The sequence below is a fragment of the Bubalus bubalis genome, chromosome 15 (genome assembly GCF_019923935.1).
Source record: "Bubalus bubalis isolate 160015118507 breed Murrah chromosome 15, NDDB_SH_1, whole genome shotgun sequence".
Taxonomy (NCBI): Eukaryota; Metazoa; Chordata; class Mammalia; order Artiodactyla; family Bovidae; genus Bubalus; species Bubalus bubalis.
In genome coordinates, this window is record NC_059171.1 from 81,342,733 (window position 1) to 81,361,744 (window position 19,012).

The window sequence follows — 19,012 nt, forward strand, 5'->3', positions numbered from 1 at the left end:
CAGACCCATGCTCGGTGTGGAACCACCACAGAATAGGCCAGGGCTGCCCCTCAGACAGCCCTGTGGGACCGAAGGCCCCACAACCTTGGGAAGGAACCTGGTGAGTGTGGCAGCTGCATCCATGGGACGCTCCGTGAATCAGGCCTGTTTGGCCTCAAGACAGCGTTAACAGTGGTAGGAAGGTGGGTGCATTGCTGAAGGAGGCTCTTCTTGTTAGGCTGTGGGCACCATGAGGCCCTAAGAGCAAGGGCCTCCTTTGCCTAGGAGCTGGGTGTCGCCAAACCAGGCCCCATCCCAGGTGGCCAGTGTGAGCGCCTGCAGTCAGGATCGCTCTGGAGGCCCTGGCTGGAGAGCAGCCTGCAGTCAGGTCGCCAGCACTCTGCGGGACTCCTTGAGGAGGGCCCCAGTTGCACCTGGCCACTCCGAGGTGGCCGAGGATTGTTCCTGGGGCTCCCACAACCACCTGGCGGGGAGCCAGGTGGGTCCCAGCAGACCCTCCATCCTGCCCTCGGGGGTTGGCAGTGGCTGAGAAAGGCTGGAGGAGCGCCCAGCGCCCAGCACGCAGCACAGGCTGCAAGGGGCACTGGGGCCGTGGAGGCTCCTGGTGCCCCCTGAACTTGCCACCCAGGACCCGGCGAGCCCTTTCTGGCCCTCCACATAGCAGGAAGCCCAGCCCTGGGGCATCAGTTCACCTCCTCCCACAGCACCACGCAGAGGTGGCAGCTGGCCTTTTACAGACACGGGAACTGAGTCCCAGAGACACTAGGAAACAGATGAAAAGCAGGAGGACGGCTGGACCGGACCCGGAGTCCACGGTCTCTCGCTGGCGTACAGCTGTGGCTCACGCCTGCCCTCGCTGCGTGCCGCGTGTCCTGGGTGGAGGGCAGCGTGAGGCCCACACCGGTGGGGTCCAGGCTCTGGTTTCACCCCCCCTGCTTTCTTAGCTGGACCCGAGCCATACTTGGACTGATCAGTACTCCGGTGTTCATAGAATTGTATTCAGTTTTTACAAGAGAGTCCCTGTTTCATCGTCCGTAGAGGTACACAGATATATACGTGGACAGATAGAGAAACGGACGAGCCAGGCAGAGATCTATACAGGACGGGCTCCCTGTCTGTCCCTCTTGCCGAGGTGGGCGGGGGGTTGATGAGGAGGAGGGGCACAGAGGCTCGGAAGGGGCTGGAGGGAGGGAGGTGGACACAGCGGATGTGAGCCCACCTGACTCCACAGGCCGTGTGTCCTCAGAGGGATCAGGGGGCCCACAGGACCCACCCTGGGCAGAGCAGTCAGCTCCATCGGGTATCACAGGCTAGGGACCCGCGTCTGCACCTCTGGCTGCAGGGATTCCCGACCTGGGAGCGCTGGCAGCCACCCCAGAGCCCCTGCCCCTGGGCCCAGCGGTGACTGAGTCAGCAGAGGCCCCTGCGTTCAGCTGGGCCTGGAGACCCAAGTGTGGGGTGGCGGCCGGAGAGCTCGACCCTGAGCACAAGTAGGATGGGGATGTGAGAGGGGTGCAGGTGGGCTCCTTCTTGGCTGAGGAGACGGGCTGGGAAGGGCACCGAGCTGCTCTGCAGCCGCGTCCACACAGTGCTGGCACTCTCAGTGCACGCGGGTGCCCGCTGCATGCCCGCGACTCCCAGAACACATCACGCAGACCCATCGCTTTGGCTGGAGGAATAAGATGGGCCTTCTGTTCTGGGCAGACTCTTGAAAGGTGCAGGTGGGCCACTGGAGTCACCGTGGTGGTTAATCCTGTTAATATGGAGCCCTTGGAGAATCTGCTCACAGACAGAGACCCTCCCTCTATAAAGATGTGCATACGTGCAGAACTTGGTATACGTTTCAGGATGTTCACAGTTTTGTAGGAAATAGGGCCACAGGCTCCAAATTTACAGCAAGACCGGATATTCACTAAGCCGTGCATTTCAGAGGCAAAGGCGTTGCTCGCCAGCTAGCAGCTGGGCATCGGCTTCTCCCTTCCCCTGCCGTATGTCCCATCACTAGTCCCTCTGTGTCCGAGGGTAAGCCAAGACCTTCTTCAGGAATGACATGGGGTCAGCAGAGAAGGAGGGGCCTTGAACTCCTGAGGCATGAGGGAAGAGGTCCTGTGAGGGATTCACCAGCAGGCCTGCCAGGCTTCTAACAGCCCTTAAGGTTGGGCTGGCAGGACACACCCAATATGGACTCACCCTCTGACAGTGTTCAGGTCTGTTACACGAAAGGTCGGGTGAGCCCTTGCTTTCTGTCGAGGCAGCGTTCAAACCCGAGAGCCTGGCCTTTGGTGAAGCTGAGGCAGCCAAAATTGGCAGAACCTGGTACTAGCGAGAAGGAGCTATGCGAGAGGCCCTGCGGGTCTCGGCTAAGTGCTGCTTCACCCACCGGTGGCGTGAGACCTGGGCAACTGCCCAGGAACCTTCCAGGGAAAGAACAGCCACTAGGAGCTGTGTGCTGGGCACCTTAAGCCCACCCGGGACCGGCCGAGCCATCCCAGCCCTCGCAGCTGGGGCGTAGAGTCTGCTCTGAGCGTAGAGCCTGCCCAGCGCCTCAGAACAGCTGAGGCTTGAGGGTGCAGCTGGATTGGCCCCAGGGAAAAAGCTGCCCCGACGCTGTGTGAACGAACTTAAAGACAAGCCTGAAAGGATCAGGCTGATCCCTTCCTTCAGAACTGAGGGTGCAGCCCTCTTGAAAGGACGACAGCTGGACGACTAAACTCAGACAGAATGTGGTAACGTTCCTCGTGTCTGGGATCCAGTTGAAACTAATAGATGGGCCACTTGGCAGGAGAATGTCAACGGTAACAAAGGAGTTACAGTAACAGACCCAGGTGTAATGGAACTGACCAGCAGGAAACTAGTAACTGTTAAAACAGTTACTAAAACGCTCTGTGTGCTCAAGAATATAGAGCGAAAATCTTAAGACCAAGAAGTTAGAAGATGTGAGAAAGAAGGCGGATAAGCAGAATGTGTCGGAAACAAGTGTCCGCTGCAGAAGAATCGCCACTGGTTACCTCTGTGTTCACTCCCCCTTCAAAGAGGTGGCCCGTAACCCCAGCCTTCGCTGGGGGCTGCACACAGCGCCTTCCTGCCGAGAAGTCCTGCAGGGCGGGGGGCTGCACAGTGGAGGCGCCGGACAGGCAGGCCTCCGCCAGCAGTGATGAGTCACATTGACGGCTGTGCCCTGGCGTGCCACGATGGGCCAGGCACACCACCCCTGTGGTCTTCCTTTCCAGAAACTTATGTAACCTCAACTCATCGTGAGAGAAAAACATCAGACAGATCCAAATTGAGCAACATTCTACACAATACCAGCCCAGTCCTCAAAACCATCAAGGTTGTCAGAAACCAGGGAAGTCTGAGAGATTGTTAGTCAGGCATGACATAAGCAGACATGAATGTCATGTACTGTCTTGGATGATGTCCTGGACCAGTAGGATGTTTGGTAGAGACTAAGGAAATCTGAGAAAAATGAGGGCCTTGGTTAAGGATGAAGCACATCGCGTGACGCCTGGGGCAGATGCACTTGTGCAGGCTCCTAATGACGGGAGAGCGGCGGCGGGGCATACAGAACTCCACTCTTAGCTTTTCTCCTAATGACGGGAGAGCGGCGGCGGGGCATACAGAACTCGACTCTTAGCTTTTCTCCTAATGACGGGAGAGCGGGCGCGGGGCATACAGAACTCGACTCGTAGCTTTTCTCCTAATGACGGGAGAGCGGCGGCGGGGCATACAGAACTCGACTCGTATCTTTTCTCCTAATGACGGGAGAGCGGGTGCGGGGCATACAGAACTCGACTCTTAGCTTTTCGGTAAACCTAACATTCTGACATAAAAGGCTTGTCTTTATTAAGTCGTTGAAGGGGATTAAACGGCAGACTAGAAACTACAGAAAGAAAGATCACTGAACAGTACACTAGCAAAAGAAACTATCCACAGTGACCACAGAGAGGAAGAAAGACTGCGAAAAAAGTGAGCAGAGCCTTACAGGGTTAATACCACATGGGCTGGCACACGGTTCCAGAGCAAAGCATGGAGGAAAATTTTGGAAATAACTGGTTTATTTCTTTCTTTATTTTTAGAAAAAGCTAGACATTTTCCCGAATTTTTTTTTTTTAATGTAAACCCACAGATCCAAGAATTGCATTGACCCCCAAAGAAGATAAAAGCACAAAATATACCAATGCATGTCACTATCAAAGTGTTGTAAACAAGCGTTGGAGAGAAAATCTTAAAAGCAGCATGGAAAGAAAAGGAAATTGCATGTGGAAGAACAGGACAAGAATGAGACTGACTTCCTGGCAGAGTCGGCGTGAGGCCTGGGCTGGAAGGGACCTTGTAAGCTGAAGTCTGGTCAACACTCAAGACCTGGTGTAACTCACCACGTTGACAGTTTTCTCAGTGGAGGCAGAAGAAGCATAATGGTGTATTAGGTGCCCTGGTCAGGCAATATGGCAAATACATAAAGATATCAAGATTGGAAAGTAAGAATTAAAAGTATATACATAGAAAGCATCATTATTTACTTAGAAAATCCCAAAAAATCTACAAAAACCTTATTAAAACTAATGAGTGAATTTAGTGAGGTCACAGGCTTCAATGCCAGTATACAGAAATTAATTCTGATTCCACATACTAGTAACGAGCTGTTGACAATGGAAGTACAGTGCTCTAAACACTACAGAATACGTACTGGTTGTATTATCTACAGCTGTGTAGCCAGGCACCTCCAGACTACCTAAAACAGCTGAGGCTCCGTGGCACCTGCCACCACCATCATGACTCGTGAGAGGGCAGCCTCCATAGGAGCCTTGCTTTCTTCCTCATCTTCCATCTGAGGATCTCCACCTGCTGTGCCAACATTCCCCATCCGTCCACCAGACGCTTCCTGTCCAAAAGATCCACCTAAAGTCGTGCCAAAAGGGAAATAAGAACTGCTTTAAGCTTCCACGTGAAAGTTAAAAGAGTAGAGTAAAACCAAAGCAGGCAGAATGAAGAGAACAATACAGACAAGAAAAACCAATGAAACTGAAAACAGTAAAACATGATAAATCAATTCAATAGCTGAATCTTTGAAAAGGTTGGTAACTTGGAGCGTGACAAAGAAAAAAAGACGTAAATTCCCAACATGATGACCATCAGAGGGTATATCACAACAGATACCACAGGCAGTAAGAGGGTAATGAGGAAGTACAGCTCTGCGCATGTAAATTTAATAAAATGAACCAATTCCTGGAAAAGCACAAACTGTCAAAACGCACCCAGGGTGAGACAGGTAACTATTAGTAGTCTTGATTCTGTTAATAGAATTCCTAAAATTATGAACCTTTTAAAAAAATCTTCAGATCAAAATGCCTAGAACGAAACTGTCCCAAGAAAATTACAGACCAATATCCTTCATAATGTTTATAAAACTTTCAGTTCAGTCACTCAGTTCCATTCATTTCAGTTGCTCAGTTGTGTCCAACTCTTTGTGATCCCATGAAAGCACGCCAGGCTTTGCCATGGCGCCAGCACGCCATGAAAGCGTGCCAGTTGTGTCCGACTCTTTGTGATCCCTGGCAGCACGCCAGGCTTCCCTGTCCAACACCAACTCCCGGAGCTTGCTCAAACTCCTGTCCATCAAGTTGGTGATGCCATCCAACTATCCCATCCTTTGTTGTCCCCTTCTCTTCCTGCCTTCAGTCTTTCCCAGAATCAGGGTCTTTTCCAGTGAGTCAGTTCCTTGCATCAGGGGGCCAAAGTATTGAAGTTTCAGCTTCAGCATCAGTCTTTTCAATGAATATTTAGGACTCATTTCCTTTAGGATTGACTGCTTGGATCTTACAGTCCAAGGGACTCTGAACAGTCTTCTCCAACACTACAGTTCTAAAGCATCGATTCTTCGGCGCTCAACTTTATTTATGGTCCAACTCACATCCATATGTGAATGACTACTGAAAAAACCATAGCTTTGACTAGATGGACCTTTGATGGCAAAGTAATGTCTTTGCTTTTTAATATGCTGTCTTGGTTGGTCATAACTTTTCTTCCAAGAAGCAAGGGTCTTTTAATTTCAGAGCTGCGGTCACCACCTGCAGTGATTTTGGAACCCAAGAAAATAAAGCCTGTCACTGTTGACATTGTTTCCCCATCTATTTGCCGTGAACTGATGGGACCGAATTCCATGATCTTAGGTTTTTGAATGTTGGATTTTAAGCCAGCTTTTCAGTCTCCTCTTTCACTTTCATCAAGAGGCTCATCAGTTCCTCTTTGCTTTCTGTCATAAGGGTAGTGTCATCTGCATATCTGAGGTTATTGGTATTTCTCCCAGCAATCTTGATTCCAGCTTGTGCTTCATCCAGCCTGGCATTTTGGATAATGTACTCTACATAGAAGTTAAATAAGCAGAGTGACAGTATACAGCCTTGACATACTTTTTTCCCAATTTGGAACCAGTCTGTTTTTCCATGTCCCATTCCAGCTGTTGCTTCTTGACCTGCATACAGATTTCTCAGGAGGCAGGTCAGGTGGTCTGGTAGTCCCATCTCTTTAAGAATTTTCCAGTTTGTTTGGATCCACACAAAGGCTTAGCCTAGTCAGTGAAGCAGTAGTAGATGTTTTTCTGGAATTCTCTTGCTTTTTCTATGATCCAACAGATGTTGACCATTTGATCTCTGGTTCCCCTGCCTTTTCTAAATCCAGCTTGAACATCTGGAAGTGCTCGGTTTACATACTGTTGAACTTAGCTTGAAGAATTTTGAGCATTACTTTGCTAGCATGTGAGATGAGTGCAATTGTGTGGTAGTTTAAACATTCTTTTCCATTGCCTTTCTTTGGGATTGGAATGAAAGGCGGGACTTTTCCAGCCCTGTGGCCACTACTGAGTTTTCCAAATTTGTTGGCATATTGAGTGCAACACTTTCACAGCATCATCTTTTAGGATTTGAAATAACTCAACTGGAATTCCATCACCCCCACTAGCTTTGTTCATAGTGATGCTAACGCCCACTTGACTTCACATTCCAGGATGTCTGGCTCTAGGTGAGTGATCACACCATTGTGATTATCCTTTTTGTATAGTTCTGTAAATTCTTGCCACCTCTTAATATCTTCTGCTTCTGTCAGGGCCATACTATTTCTGTTCTTTATTGTGCCCACCTTTGCATGAAATGTTCCCTTGGTATCTCTTAGTTTTCTTGAAGAGATCTCTAGTCTTTCCCATTCTGTTGTTTTCCTCTATTTCTTTGCATTGACCACTGAGGAAGGGTTTCTCATCTCTCCTTGCTGTTCTTTGGAACTCTGCATTCAGATGGGGATATCTTTCCTTTTCTCCTTTGCCTTTTACTTTTCTTTTCTCAGATACTTGTAAGGCTTCCTCAGACAACCATCTGGCCTTTTTGCATTTCTTTTTCTTGGGGATGGTCTTGATCACTGCCTCTGTACAATATCACAAAACTGTCCACAGTTCCTCAGGCACTCTGTCTGTCAGATCTAATCTCTTGAAGTTATTTGTGCCTTCCACTGTATAATCTTAGGGATTTGATTTAAGTCATATCTGAATGGTCTAGTGGTTTTTCCTACTTTTCTTCAATTTGAGTCTGAATTTTGCAATAAGCAGTTCATGATCTGAGCCACAGTCAGCTCCAGGTCTTGTTTTTGCTGACTGTATGGAGCCTGTCCATCTTTGGCTGCAAAGACTATAATCAACCTGATTTTGATATTGACCATCTGGTGATGTCCATGTGTAGAGTCATCTCTCATATTGTTGGAAGAGGGTGTTTGCTATGACCAGTGCGTTCTTTTGGCAAAACTTTGTTAGCCTTTGCCCTGCTTCATTTTGTACTCTGGGGCCAAATTTGCCTGTTACTCCAGGTATCTCTTGACTTCTACTTTCCAATCCCCTATGATGAAAAGGACATCTTTTTTTGGTATTAGTTCTAAAAGGTCTTGTAGGTCATCATAGATCTGTTCAACTTCAGTTTGTTCGGCATTAGTGGCTGGGGCATAGACTTGGATTACTGTGATATTGAATGGTTTGCCTTGGAAATGAACAGACATCATTCTGTCATTTTTTTTTTTTTTACAACTTTTATTTATTTTTTTTAATTTTATTTTATTTTTAAACTTTACATAATTGTATTAGTTTTGCCAAATATCAAAATGAATCCGCCACAGGTATACATGTGTTCCCCATCCTGAACCCTCCTCCCTCCTCCCTCCCCATTCCATCCCTCTGGGTCGTCCCAGTGCACCAGCCCCAAGCATCCAGTATCGTGCATCGAACCTGGACTGGCAACTCGTTTCATACATGATATTTTACATGTTTCAATGCCATTCTCCCAAATCTTCCCACCCTCTCCCTCTCTCACAGAGTCCATAAGACTGTTCTATACATCAGTGTCTCTTTTGCTGTCTCGTACACAGGGTTATTGTTAGCATCTTTCTAAATTCCATATATATGCGTTAGTATACTGTATTGGTGTTTTTCTTTCTGGCTTACTTCACTCTGTATAATAGGCTCCAGTTTCATCCACCTCATTAGAACTGATTCAAATGTATTCTTTTTAATGGCTGAGTAATACTCCATTGTGTATATGTACCACAGCTTTCTTATCCATTCATCTGCTGATGGACATCTAGGTTGCTTCCATGTCCTGGCTATTATAAACAGTGCTGCGATGAACATTGGGGTACACGTGTCTCTTTCCCTTCTGGTTTCCTCAGTGTGTATGCCCAGCAGTGGGATTGCTGGATCATAAGGCAGTTCTATTTCCAGTTTTTTAAGGAATCTCCACACTGTTCTCCATAGTGGCTGTACTAGTTTACATTCCCACCAACAGTGCAAGAGGGTTCCCTTTTCTCCACACCCTCTCCAGCATTTATTACTTGTAGACTTTTGGATCGCAGCCATTCTGACTGGTGTGAAATGGTACCTCATAGTGGTTTTGATTTGCATTTCTCTGATAATGAGTGATGTTGAGCATCTTTTCATGTGTTTGTTAACCATCTGTATGTCTTCTTTGGAGAAATGTCTATTTAGTTCTTTGGCCCATTTTTTGATTGGGTCATTTATTTTTCTGGAGTTGAGCTGTAGGAGTTTTAAGACTGTACCCAAGTACTGCATTTCAGACTCTTGTTGGCTATGAGGGCTGCTCCATTTCTTCTAAGTGATTCTTGCCCACAGTAGTAGATACAATGGTCATCTGAAATTAAATTCACCCATTCCAGTCCATTTTAGTTCACTTATTCCTAAAATGTCAGTGTTCAATCTTGCCATCTCCTGTTTGACCACTTACAATTTGCCTTGATTCATGGCCCTAACATTCCAGGTTCCTATGCAATATTGTTCTTTATAGCATCAGACTTTATTTCTTCCATCACCAGTCACGTCCACAAGTGGGCATTGTTTTCGCTTTGGCTCCGTCTCTTCATTCTCTGAAGTTCTTTCTCCGCTCTTCTCCAGTAGCATATTGGGCACCTTCCGAAATGGGGAGTTCATCTTTCAGTGTCGTATCTTTTTGCTTTTTCATACTGTTCATAGGGTTCTCAAGGCAAGAATTAAACTTTAGCAAATCAAATTTGGTAGTACATAAAAAGACTAATGTCACAACAAATGGGATTTATCTCAGGTATGTATGGATGGTTCAGGATTTTTGAATCAGTATAACCCAGCATGTTAACAATCTAAAGAAAAAGCACACAATCATATTATTTGTTTCAGAAAAAGCATTTGACAAAATTTGATGTTCGTGATTTTAAAGAAAAAAAATCACTCTTATGACAAAAAAACCAGAGATAGCAGGGACCTTCTTCAGCTGATACAAAAACAAACTGCACACCTAACGTCATGCCTGTTGGTGAGCTCCTGAGCGCTGTCCCCACAGAATCGGAACAAGGCAGAAACCTGTTTCCACCAGTGCTAGCTGATGTTGTATGGAAAGTCCTACCCAGTACCTTAAGACAAGAAAAAGAAATTAACGCTAACTGGGGTGAGGGTGATTGAAGCCCCAGTATTCTGAGCCTGTCATGCCTGGGTAGAGACTCCATTCTGTAAGTGGGGGCAGAAAGGAGAAGGGGACCCTCAAAATATGAGTTGGGCAAGATGAGAGATGCTGGTGGCCTGCCCCCTCACCCTCTCAGGAGGATACAGAACGTGCTGATTGTAAACTGAGGGGTGAGAAATCCCCACCTTCTTGGCCAGAGCCCCCCAGAGTGTGCCATCAATCCAGGTCAACTCTGAGGAGGAGGAGGAAGCAGGGTGTGGCCAAAAATGCCATCGTTCACTGTTTCTGTTGAGTTTTAGATTTTCTTGAATAAGTGTTTCTTCATTTGTTATATGCCTTCAGGACAATTTCCAGAGACTTTAGGTGACTTAAGCTTTGTTTATCCTGAGAGTGGTTCATAGGATCTCCTTAGCTGCCTTCCCAGGCATCTTCAGAGGATAGTTTTGCTGGATATAGGATTCTTGGCCAAAATAAAAATGCTTTTCTCTTTCAGCACTTTTGGCATGTCATCCCACTGGCTTCTGGCCTGCATGGTTTCTTATGACAAATGAGCTGCTATTCAGTTCAGTTCAGTTCAGTCGCTCAGTCATGTCCGACTCTTTGTGACTCCGTGGAGTGCACATGCCAGGCCTCCCCGTCCATCACTAACTCCCAGAGCTTGTCTAAACTCATGTCCATCAAGTCGGTGATGCCATCCAACCATCTCATTCTCTGTCGTTCCCTTCTCCTCCTGTCCTCAATCTTTCCCAGCATCAGGGTCTTTTCTAATGAGTCAGTTCTTTGCATCAGGTGACCACAGTATTGGAACTTCAGCTTCAGCATCAGTCCTTCCAGTGAATATTCAGGAACTGTTATTAGGGATTCCTTATGTGTGATGAATTGGTTCTAACTGCTCTAAAGAGTTTTCCTTGGTCTTATGGATATCTAGATGTGAATCTCTGGGAGTTTATCCTTCTTGGAATTTGTTGAGCTTCTCAGATATTTTTCATCAAGTTTGGGGTCGTTATTTATGCAGATATTCTTTCCGCCCCTCTCCTTTATGCATGTGTTGGTCTCTGCTGGTGTCCTGTGTGTCGCTGTCTTCATTCACTTCTCTTTCTGTTCCTCAGTCAGGAAATCTCAGTTGACGATACTCCTTCACGTTTGCTGGTTCCACCTTATTCCTGCTCAGATCTGCTCTTGAGCCACTCAGGGAATTTTAAATCCGATTTGTTACACTTTTCAACTCCAGGACTTTTCATATTTGTAATTTCTGTCTTTATTGTTATACTTTCTTCTAAGAGGTATCATTCTTATGCTTTTCTTTATTTCTTTCAGTTCAGTTCAGTCACTCAGTCGTGTCCGACTCTTTGCGACCCCATGAATCGCAGCACGCCAGGCCTCCCTGTCCATCACCAGCTCTTGGAGTTCACTCAGACTCAGGTCCATGGAGTCAGTGATGCCATCCAGCCATCTCATGCTCTGTCGTCCCCTTCTCCTCCTGTGCCCAATCCCTCCCAGCATCAGAGTCTTTTCTAATGAGTCAACTCTTTGCATGAGGTGGCCAAAGTACTGGAGTTTCAGCTTTAGCATCATTCCTTCCAAAGAAATCCCAGGGCTGATCTCCTTCACAATGGACTGGTTGGATCTCCTTGCAGTCCAAGGGACTCTCAAGAGTCTTCTCCAACACCAAAGTTCAAAAGCATCAATTCTTCGGCACTCAGCTTTCTTCACAGTCCCAACTGTCACATCCATACATGACCGCTGGAAAAACCATAGCCTTGACTAGACAGACCTTTGTTGGCAAAGTAATGTCTCTGCTTTTGAATGTGCTATCTAGGTTGGTCATAACTTTCCTTCCAAGGAGTAAGCGTCTTTTAATTTCATGGCTGCAGTCACCATCTGCAGTGATTTTGGAGCCCAAAAAAATAAAGTCTGACACTGTTTCCACTGTTTCCCATCTGTTTCCCATGAAGTGATGGGACCAGATGCCATGTTTTCTGAATGTTGGGCTTTAAGCCAACTTTTTCACTCTCCTCTTTCACTTTCATCAAGAGGCTTTTTAGTTCCTCTTCACTTTCTGCCATAAGGGTGGTGTCATCTGCATATCTGAGGTTATTGATACTTCTCCCGGCAATCTTGATTCCAGCTTGTGCTTCTTCCAGCCCAGCGTTTCTCATGATGTACTCTGCAGATAAGTTAAATAAGCAGGGTGACAATATACAGCCTTGACGTACTCCTTTTCCTATTTGGAACCAGTCTGTTGTTCCATGTCCAGTTCTAACTGTTGCTTCCTGCCCTGCATACTGTTCTATTTTGCTCTTTGAACATATTTCAAATACTTGAATTTGAAGTCTTCATCTAGTAAGTCCAGTATCTGAGCCTCCTTGGGGACGGTCTCCCCTGGCTGCTTGTTTCCCTATGTGGGTCATACTTTGTCTCTTTGCGTGTCTCAGAGTGTTTTGTTCAAAGGTTTTCCATTAATATAATATGGCATCTGTTAAGCTCAATATAATATTTTACCCACCCACCAGGATTTGTGGCAATTTCCTGTTGTTGCTGTTTGTTTAGTGGCTTTTCTGAATTAATTCTATGCAACTTGTGTTGTTTGCTGTGTGTGATCACTGAGGTGCCTACGCAGTGAGCTCAGTGGTTAGGCAGTGTGGGGAGCAGGAGTGTTCCTTAATGGCTGGAACCAGTAAATCTCCCAGTCTCTGCAGCAAACGGTGTGTGCTGGGTGTGCCTTTAGCTCCCAGCCATGTCGTTGGCACCCTGACTTTCTCCTCAGCTTCCTGCTTACACAGAGCCGCCTTGGACCTCTCACGGACATGCACACAGCTGTACATGCACGTGTGACTTCTGGATCCCAGGAATATCCTGGAGCTTTTCAAAGCTCTTCTTGATATCTCGTTCCTTAGCTCTTTAATGTTTCCTGGCTGGCCAGTTTTCTCCCATCTGTGGTCCACTGTGTTGGGTGTGATGAGTTGGGTTTTTTTTTTTCCCGTCATGAGTTTAAAATTGCCTCTTGATGCTTTCAGCAAACATCTCTAGGGAAAAGCCTTTTTCTGCTAAGAGCTTTAGCATAAAAGGTCAGATCAAAAACAGCCTTGGAGGTGGAACCTTCCAGGGAGACACTGCAGGCCTTGAATGTGCCCTAGCCCCATGGGTGCCAGAATGTTTATTCCACCATGATTTGAGCTGTTGGCTTTCTCAGTTACAGGAGAGGAGGTAGGGACATGGTAAGTTAGAACACCACAGTTCTCGGATCTTACTGAGATTCAACCATTTCTTGAATAAATTCTTGTGGGTCATTTTCAGAGTTCTGAAGAAGTTGACTCTAACATTTTTTGCTGGTGTTCTTACCGTGTCTGTGGAGGAGAAAAGCTGTAGAAGGTCCCTTTTCCACCCTTCCCCTCAGCTCACACACTTCCATTGTGTCTTTTCATGTGTGTGTCCGTGTTGACACCACGGGGCCCTTCCTGCTCCTCCCCAACCCCATCCCGCACCCCAGCGGGGCCCATGCCTAGCCCACCCAGCCTCAGCCCTCCTAGGAGCTTCTGGACCGAAGTTTGGACAGACATGGAAGAGCAGTGTAGCGGTTTTTTCATCTTGTTCTCATCTCTGTTCCCAGAAGAAGAACCACAAAACTTCAGTTCTGAGCATGACTGTGTTGTCTTCCTCCCGAGGACCTGAAGTTAGGTCCCGTCTCCTTGGCTGCCTCCGTTTGGGGTCTTAGCCGTTCGTAGGGAAAAACTGCGGATTAGCGCTGACAGTGGGGCCCCTCAGGGAAGGGCCCGCAGTGCTGAGGTGTGACCTGGCGGACCTCCAGCAGGGATGTGGGATCCCAGGTGAAAACTGTCACCCAGCCTAGGGTTGGGGTGTAGCCCCTGCACAGAGAGGCTGTGGTGACCCCCACATCTCCCGGCAGAGCGGGAACAGCTTCCACGTGCTGGACCAGGGCCAGTTTGCCAAGGAGGTGCTGCCCAAGTACTTCAAGCACAGCAACATGGCTAGCTTCGTGCGGCAGCTCAACATGTGTGAGTGTACTGCCTTGGCCCTGCATACAGCCCCATGCGGCCCAGAGCCCACACAGCTGAAGGGGAAGGGGTGTCTCAGGGACTCTCCCTGAGACTCAGCCCACCCAGCCACCACAGGCAGTGCTTCTGGGAGGGCAGTGCAGGGCATTCCCTGAGCCAGGCCCCGCCCGCCAGGGCCCCCTGCATCCTCCCGGGCAGGGGCCTCACTGGGGTGAGCGGTGAGACCCCAGCCCCGAGGCAGCACTGCCCTGGTTCCATCATGTGCAGATGGCTTCCGGAAGGTGGTCCACATCGAGCAGGGTGGCCTGGTCAAGCCAGAGAGGGATGACACCGAGTTCCAGCACCCGTGCTTCCTGCGAGGCCAGGAGCAGCTCCTCGAGAACATCAAGAGGAAAGTGACCAGTGTGAGTAGCCGTTCTCCCCACCATGGTCTCGGATCTCCACCCAGACCCCCGGCAACAGCAGCATCCACTCGCTGGCCTGGCTTGACGTAGCTGTGCCAAGCCTGCTTTCTGCCGGGTGCCCGTCCCGCATTGGCCACCCCAGAGAAGGCCCATCCACCCCAGCAGCCCCTCGGCCCTTTCTGCTATATCCCGCCCCACCCCCAGGCCATCTCAGTGACTGCTCCCCCGGGGACCCAGGTGTCCACTCTGCGGAGCGAGGACATAAAGATTCGCCAGGACAGCGTTACCAAGCTGTTGACCGACGTGCAGCTGATGAAAGGGAAGCAGGAGAGCATGGACTCCAAGCTGCTGGCCATGAAGCAGTAGGTTCTGGGACACCGTGGGAGCAGGGCGCACCTCCTTAGGGATGTTGGGGTTACCGTGGGGGGTCCAGCCTTGGGGGAGTTTAAAGCTAGTTCTGTCGTAACCAGACCTGCCCCCGGGAAAGGGTTCCAGAAAGAACTTGGTGCAGAGTGATGGGGTGGGGATGTGAGAGGTCCCTCCTGCGCAGTGACATGGGGGAGGCGTTGCTGGCGAGGCTGCTCCCCAGCCCTGGTCCTGCGGGCTCCGGGCCTTGCAGTCTCGGGCCAGGGCCACATCTGGACTTGCACAGGCTCCTGGCCCATGCCGGGCTGGATTCGTTACTGGGAGGTGGGGTCAGGTGCGGTCCCGTGGTAGCCTGCAGAGCTGAGCCCAAGCGCCAGCTATGCCCTCGGGCCCCTCATGCCACCCACACACGCGCCTGGCACCAATCAGTGTGTGTCACCTCTCATCGGGCCTGGCGCAGGAGGCACTGCAGGTTTGGACTCCCTTTCCCTGGGGCATGTCTGGTCACCACAGAACCGGTTTTAGGCCCCCCAGCCCCCCACTGCCACTAACCCCCATAGTGGCCAGTTTAGACCTCCTCCTATGTACTCGGGGCCCTCAAGCACCCCAGCCCAGGGTGGCCTCAAAGCCACTCGGGGTGCAGGCCATCGCACCCCCAGACCGTGGAGGAGGCTCCTAGCCCCTGCCTAACTACTCATGTCAGAGCCCAGCAGGAATGCCTGGCTGGCTGGAATCCAGAGGTGGGATCAGGTGGCCTTGGCCTCCAGGACAGGGATTCCTCTTAGAGTGAGCATAGGAGGGTCTGTCGCTTGTCAAGAAGACATACTGGTGCTGAGCAGGGTGTGGGCTGCTGCGGTGGCCCTTCGCGCTCTTTAAGGCCACTTCTGACCTCCTAAAGGCACAGGAGAACCTGCACTCGCAGCCCTGTGGCCTGAGAGCTGCACTGCCTCTGTTCCCTGGAGCCCCATCCTTGGTCCAGGCAGAGAGCCTGGAGGCTCTGCCACCTTGACCGTGATCGAGAGGGCCCTGGGGTCTCAGCTTGGCCTCTGGCCCGTGCTCGGCAGCAGGCAGGGACGGGCCAGTGGGTGGGCGCACGGTGGAGCAGGGTGTCTCGGGACTCCCGCCGCCTGCTGACCACGCCTGGTCTGCTGCAGCGAGAATGAAGCGCTGTGGCGAGAGGTGGCCAGCCTGCGGCAGAAGCACGCCCAGCAACAGAAAGTCGTCAACAAGGTGTGCACCGGGCCAGTGGGGAGGGGGGCCCTGTCCGCACCGGGCTGACCGCCTCTCCCCCTGCAGCTCATCCAGTTCCTCATCTCGCTGGTGCAGTCAAACCGGATCCTTGGGGTGAAGAGAAAGATGTGAGGCACGGGGCACGCCCGTCTCCCGTGGGCCGCGACCCGGGGGCCACGAGGCCGGGCCGCTGCTCACCCACCCCTCCCCACAGCCCCCTGATGCTGAACGACGGCGGCCCTGCGCACCCCATGCCCAAGTACAGCCGGCAGTACTCGCTGGAGCATATCCACGGCCCAGGCCCCTACCCGGTGAGCTGCGGGCGCCCGGGGCGGAGGCGGGGGTGGGGGCGCAGCACGTACCACCGTGCTCACCTCCCTTTGGTGGCAGGCCCCTTCCCCAGCCTACAGCGGCTCCAGCCTCTACTCCCCAGACGCTGTCGCCAGCTCCGGACCCATCATCTCTGACATCACTGAACTGGCCCCCAGCAGCCCCGTGGCCTCCTTGGGCGGGAGTGTAGACGAGAGGTGCGGCCCAGCGCCTTCCCTGCAGGCAGGAGCGGGTGGGGTCAGCAGAGGCACCCGCTGACGCCTGTGCCCCACGGACAGGCCCCTGTCCAGCAGCCCCCTGGTTCGCGTAAAGGAGGAGCCCCCAAGCCCGCCACAGAGCCCCCGGGCAGAGGGTGCCAGCCCCGGCCGACCGTCCTCCATGGTGGAGACGCCTCTGTCCCCGACCACCCTCATTGACTCCATCCTCCGGGAGAGCGAGCCCACGCCCGCTGCCTCCACCACACCCCTCGCGGACACTGGGGGCCGCCCCCCCTCGCCCCTGCCCGCATCGGCTCCCGAGAAGTGCCTCAGCGTCGCCTGCCTAGACAAGTGAGTGCCTTCCAGGCGCCCTGCGGTCTCTGGAAGCGCAGGGGCCTCTGATAAGGACAGCGCAGGGCTGGACACGCATGGCCCTCAGGCCCTCGGCACAGGACTTGCCGGGGGGAGCTGGCCGACCTGGCCCAGAGCATGGAGCTGGGAAGGGAGACATGCCAGCCAAGGGGTCCTGCAGCCCCTGCACCGTGGGAACCAGGCGCGTGGCGGGCACTCCTGCCCCCTGAGCCGCCCTCCCCGGGCCGCCTGGTCTGTCTGTCCTGCCACCCCAGAGGTGGGCGAGTGGGGTGGGGGCTTGGAGTCCGCCTGGCCCCCACCGGCAGTGGGGGGCTCTTGTCTTTCTATCTTGCAGTTTGGCTCGCACTCCAAAGATGTCTGGGGTCGCCCGCCTCTTCCCCTGCCCCTCCTCCTTTCTGCATGGCCGAGTCCAGCCAGGGTTAGCGCTGTCCCACTGGGGAGGGAGGAGGGCTCCGCCAGAGCTTGGGCCCCTCCCCAGCCTCTGAGCAGACCCCTGCCCGGCCTGTGAACAGGCTCCCTACCCAGCTCTGGGGCCTGAGGCAGCGCCCCGAGGTACTGCCTGGCCTCCTCGCGGGGGCAGGCCTAATCTATCCTGGAGCATGCTGGGGTAGGCTGGCCCAGCCCGGCCGAGCACAGCTCCACCCTCCTGCTGTCCTCCAATGTGAAGGGCAGGTGTTGCTGAACCTGAGAACCTGGGGCCCTGGCCCTCCTGAGCCCTGAACTCTTCAGCCCCCTGATGTCTTGGCTGGCCCAGCCTGACATGCTGCCTTACGGGGCCTCACGGTGATGGGGGAGCCTGAGCCACCATCGGTGGCCAAGTGTCCCAGCCCCACCAGGCCCAGGGCCCCACCTCAGGGCCTCCCGTGAGCCTGCGCAGGGCAGGCTGGCAGCTGGGCGCAAGGGCCGGCAGGACTGCACCTGGGGGTGCCTGGATGCCACGTCACCTGCTCCCCTCCCTCTGGCCAGGACCGAGCTCAGCGACCACTTGGACGCCATGGACTCCAACCTGGACAACCTGCAGACCATGCTGACAAGCCATGGCTTCAGCGTGGACACCAGCACCCTGCTGGATGTGAGTCCCAGCCCTGCCCGCCCCGCACCCAGCCCGCCCCGCTCCCAGGGCAGTCTGACCGCCCCCTCTTCCCTGCAGCTGTTCAGCCCCTCGGTTACGGTGCCCGACATGAGCCTGCCCGACCTGGACAGCAGCCTGGCCAGCGTGCGTAGGCGGGGTGGATGGGGCAGGGGGGGCGGGGCCATGCGGGAGCCCTCACTGTGCTCCCTTCTGCTGCCCTGGCAGATCCAGGAGCTCCTCTCTCCCCAGGAGCCCCCCAGACCTCTGGAGGCAGAGAAAAGCAGCCCAGATTCAGGTGAGCTGAGCCCCCCACCCCCCCGCCCCCCAGCCCCACTGGCACCCTGACCCAGTCGCACCCCTAGGGAAGCAGCTGGTGCACTACACCGCCCAGCCCCTGCTGCTGCTGGACCCGGGCTCCGTGGACGTGGGGAGCAGCGACCTGCCGGTGCTCTTCGAGCTGGGGGAGGGCTCCTACTTCTCCGAGGGAGACGACTACTCGGATGACCCCACCATCTCCCTGCTGACGGGCTCAGAGCCCCCCAAAGCCAAGGACCCCACTGTCTCGTAGAAGCCCCAGGAGGAGAGCAGGCCTTGGGGGCCTGGTGTCCAGGAGCCTGGTCCCCTGGCTGGCGGAGGTGGGGGGGGGGGGGGGCAGGGCGTGGCCCTCGGCCAGCACCCAGGGCCTAGCCCTGTGAGCCACAGCTCACCTGGGCTTCACGGCAACACTCAGACTGACCAGGACGCAGGTGTTCATAGAATTGTATTTTGGATTTTTACACGAGTCCCCCTTTCCCCTTCCATAGAGATATACAGATATATACGTGGACAAACAGACCGATGAGCCAGGCAGAGATTTATAAACAACGAGCTCTGTGTGTGGTCTCCCTGTCTGTTCCTCCTGCCAGTGGAGGGGTGGGGGTGGGGGTGGGGCATGATGTGCAGTGTCTCGGAAGGGGCTGGAGGGAGGCAGATGGACACAGCACACTGGAGCCTGCTGGCTCCCCTGGGCTGCATGTGCTCAAGAGTTCTTTATGAAGGGACCAGG

The 19,012-nt window shown here is 52.4% G+C and overlaps 1 protein-coding gene across 1 annotated transcript; it reads left to right on the forward strand.

Annotated features, from left to right (window-relative positions):
- The first annotated feature begins 5,122 nt into the window (after positions 1–5,122).
- Positions 5,123–18,535, forward strand: HSF1 (heat shock transcription factor 1). Its single transcript, XM_025264762.2, has 16 exons — positions 5,123–5,173; positions 13,888–13,996; positions 14,264–14,391; positions 14,445–14,486; positions 14,605–14,762; positions 15,020–15,100; positions 15,921–16,011; positions 16,063–16,124; positions 16,211–16,307; positions 16,387–16,523; positions 16,605–16,874; positions 17,230–17,313; positions 17,862–17,967; positions 18,046–18,111; positions 18,193–18,262; positions 18,330–18,535. The coding sequence occupies exons 1-16, from the start codon at positions 5,123–5,125 to the stop codon at positions 18,533–18,535; spliced, it is 1,758 nt and encodes a 585-aa protein (XP_025120547.2).
- Positions 18,536–19,012: the final 477 nt, after the last annotated feature.